Below are 3,253 nucleotides of genomic sequence, written 5' to 3'. Positions count from 1 at the left end.
ATCCTTGTGAAAAGCCTTGTTAAGATCTGTTTAATCCACACGCACTCTCCATTTACTATTCTTCTTTTGTACCACAACCACATTGTCTAGCCATCTTGGGAATTTCACCTCCTTGATCATACTTGTTTTCAGAAGTTTTTTACTTCTTCTTGTATAAAAATTTCCTTCTCTTTTGATGTATCGGCCTGAAAGATAGATCAATGTTAAGTTTATGCGTTATTATGCTTTATCAATACATGTCATGTGCTCATGCTTCCATGCAAATTTCTTGCATCTAGCTTTGAGGAACTTTATGAAGTCATGTTCGACATGTTCAGGAATTAAGGATCCTATGAGAACTTTGGCTTCTGGATCCTCATGGTTCAGGAGCACTTCTTTTATATCTTGCTCTCTTGCTTCAAGCACGTCTTGTGCCCCTTCCTTAATTGCTATGCTTATCATGGTATTGTTGAAGATTTCATGGAAGTGTTGTAGCATTGGTTTGACTCTTGTTGGTCTTCTATGATCTTCCCTGTCCCTAATGGGGTGGGTATCTTTATGCATTTATGATATGTTGACGGAATAACCTTCATTTCGTTGATCCATGGTTTGCCTGCATGACATTATAAGAGGATAATTAATCAATTACACAAAAACGTTGTACAGAGTTTACCGCCTCTATGTATATTGGTTGCTTTATCTCGCCAATGGTATGGTTGGTTTCGCCACTGAATCCAATCAGCATTGAGGATCTTGCAACTATCTCATTCTCTGGGATGTTCATTCTTTTCAATGGGTCTAGGAGTATGATGTTAATCGAGGATCCTCCATCAACGAGGATCCTTATAACGAAATGGTTAGCAATGTAGAGAGTAATCACTAATCCTTCATGGTGAGGATCCTGGATATCTTGTCTATTCGCTACGTCAAAGGTGATCTCCTTTTCATTTGTGATCAGTGTGTTCTTTCGTGGTCCTTTTTCCTTCACCATTTTGGATACCTTGGCGTGTCTCTATGCTATAGAGTATGAGGTACCACAAATGTCAGATCCTCCATAGATCCCATTGATTACCTTGGTGTTGGCAGGGGGATATTGGTTTAACGAGGATCTTCTGAGGACCCTGGTCTTTCTTTGGATCTCTACTTTCTTATTCCAAAGATTTCTTTTAGGTATCCTTTGCCCAGGAGATAGCTGATCTCCTTCCTAAGAGCTATGCAATCCTCTGTGATGTGACCAAAGTCCTGATGATATGCACACCATTTGGACTTTGTCACACCCCAAAACCAGGACATCATGTATAATATCAACAACAATGTAAAGTAGTAAACAAGCAACAACATCATCCATTGCATTAATAATATAATTATTATACAAATGTGTTATGTCAAATTTTGATAAACACTAAAGCATAAATCAAAATGAAAGATAAGTCTTGAACAAGCTCCATCTTCCTTTCTCCTTCCATCGGTACCTGTCTATGATGACCTGAGGATACAAGTAATTTTGAAAGCGAGTATCAGCTTTGAAGCTGGTGAAATCATAAGTATTTTAGTGTCTTAATTTGTATGTTAATACTGGTATGTATTTGAAATGTAAGTATTTGTATGTATACGAATTGTAAGTATTAAAAATGTATATGAAGCAACTGTAAACGTTTGAAAAACCCTATAAATCCCTATGATTCCTAATAGTATGTGAAGGTGTCTTCTACCAAGACCTAACTGTTCTGAATGTAGTCTTCTACCAAGACCTAATTGTTCTGAATGTATGTCTCTTGTAAGAGTATGTATTTTCCCAAGTATAACTATCATTATCCAAAAATATAGTTTCTACATTATTGTGCGTCGTGTGAATGTTCACGAAGTGAATGCAATGGGAAAATGAAATAGTACTATGGTGTAGTGCTATAAGAACTACTTCCGTACTAATTACCTTAAACTGGATTTATATTAAGGCATTATGTGATAAATTGCACCATACTATCGACTAGTAACAACGACATAATGAATGGTCGTAATAACGAAATGATGTTTGGCACCCGCAGACCTGCGGGTCTGGCTGTAGCTAGCAGCAAGGTGTAGGATTGTCAATCCAGTATAGATCTATACGCAAACTCATGCTCTCCCTCCAAGAGAATTCTGGCTACAACTCGAGCCATGACATTTAAGTCATGCTCCGATTTAAATCACAATAATTAACGTATTCTTGTATATGTACTGTAATGAACTGTTCTATCTGTAATGTAATGAACTGTTCTAGCTGTAATGTACGTGCTCTCTACCTAGCAAGTATAGTAATGTAATCGTTCTAGTATAGTTGTATATGTTCTCTTCCTAGTATAGTTGTATATGTTCTCTTCCTAGTATAGTTGTATATGTTCTCTTCTTAGTGTAGTTGTATATGTTCTCTTCCTAGTATAGTTGTATATGTTCTCTTCCTAGTATAGTTGTATATGTTCTCTTCCTAGTATAGTTGTATAAGTAATGTACTGTAATGTTCTAGAAAGTATTGACTCATGAATGAACTGACTCATTGTATGATATCGCGTTCTAGTAATTGTTCTAGTATCTTCCTAAACTACCCATATGGTAGTTTACTAGTAATCTATCTGGTATGTATGAGCATGGATGTATACCCTTGCTACTTAAGGGCATATGTTGAACTGGAAGGACCTTTTATGACTATATATGTACACATGATATATAACTAATATTTAAACGACTTTCGGACGAATACCCGATATCCCACCAGACCACATCTCAAGCGCGAAAAGGAAATAGGGTGGATAGCCTTCCTAAGTCTTTTAAACATTTCTTATCTAACTATACATATAGAGGCACGCAATTTATAATATAAAAGCATAAATAAGTTTTGTAAGACATTTGAAACATAAATATTATTTCAAGAAAAGATCGAGTTGATGTCAATCTATAAAACAATTTGAAGGCATAAGTTTGATAAAACAGTTTAAGTATAAGGAAACATTTGTTTGAAACACAGTTGTAAATAAGTTTGAAAGGTAATGTACGGAGTAAGATGTACAGTGTAATAAGGAGTTTAAGACATATAAAATGTTTATAAAAATCATTTGAAGGAAACTGTTTGGTAAAACGGCTAATGATTAGCCAAATCATATGAATGTTGTATATTAATCACATGTGATTGATGTAATAAGTATATAATCCCACTTACTAATCTCATGTGATTGACATAATAAGTAGCATGATTGTACTTGTATCTCCCCCCCCCCCCCCCATAAAACATTTAAAAATA

The 3,253-nt window shown here is 35.4% G+C and overlaps 1 protein-coding gene across 1 annotated transcript; it reads right to left on the bottom strand.

The window, feature by feature from the left end:
* Nucleotides 1–437: 437 nt before the first annotated feature.
* Nucleotides 438–970, bottom strand: LOC145016911 (uncharacterized). The gene is made up of 2 exons (XM_078975070.1): nucleotides 637–970; nucleotides 438–592 (listed from the first exon to the last, which is right to left on the bottom strand). Exons 1-2 carry the CDS (start codon nucleotides 968–970, stop codon nucleotides 438–440), a joined length of 489 nt encoding a protein of 162 aa, XP_078831196.1.
* Nucleotides 971–3,253: the final 2,283 nt, after the last annotated feature.

Source organism: Lactuca saligna, chromosome 9 (genome assembly GCF_052625555.1).
Source record: "Lactuca saligna cultivar CGN05327 chromosome 9, ASM5262555v1, whole genome shotgun sequence".
Taxonomy (NCBI): Eukaryota; Viridiplantae; Streptophyta; class Magnoliopsida; order Asterales; family Asteraceae; genus Lactuca; species Lactuca saligna.
This window is presented reverse-complemented; position numbering and strand designations above follow the sequence as displayed.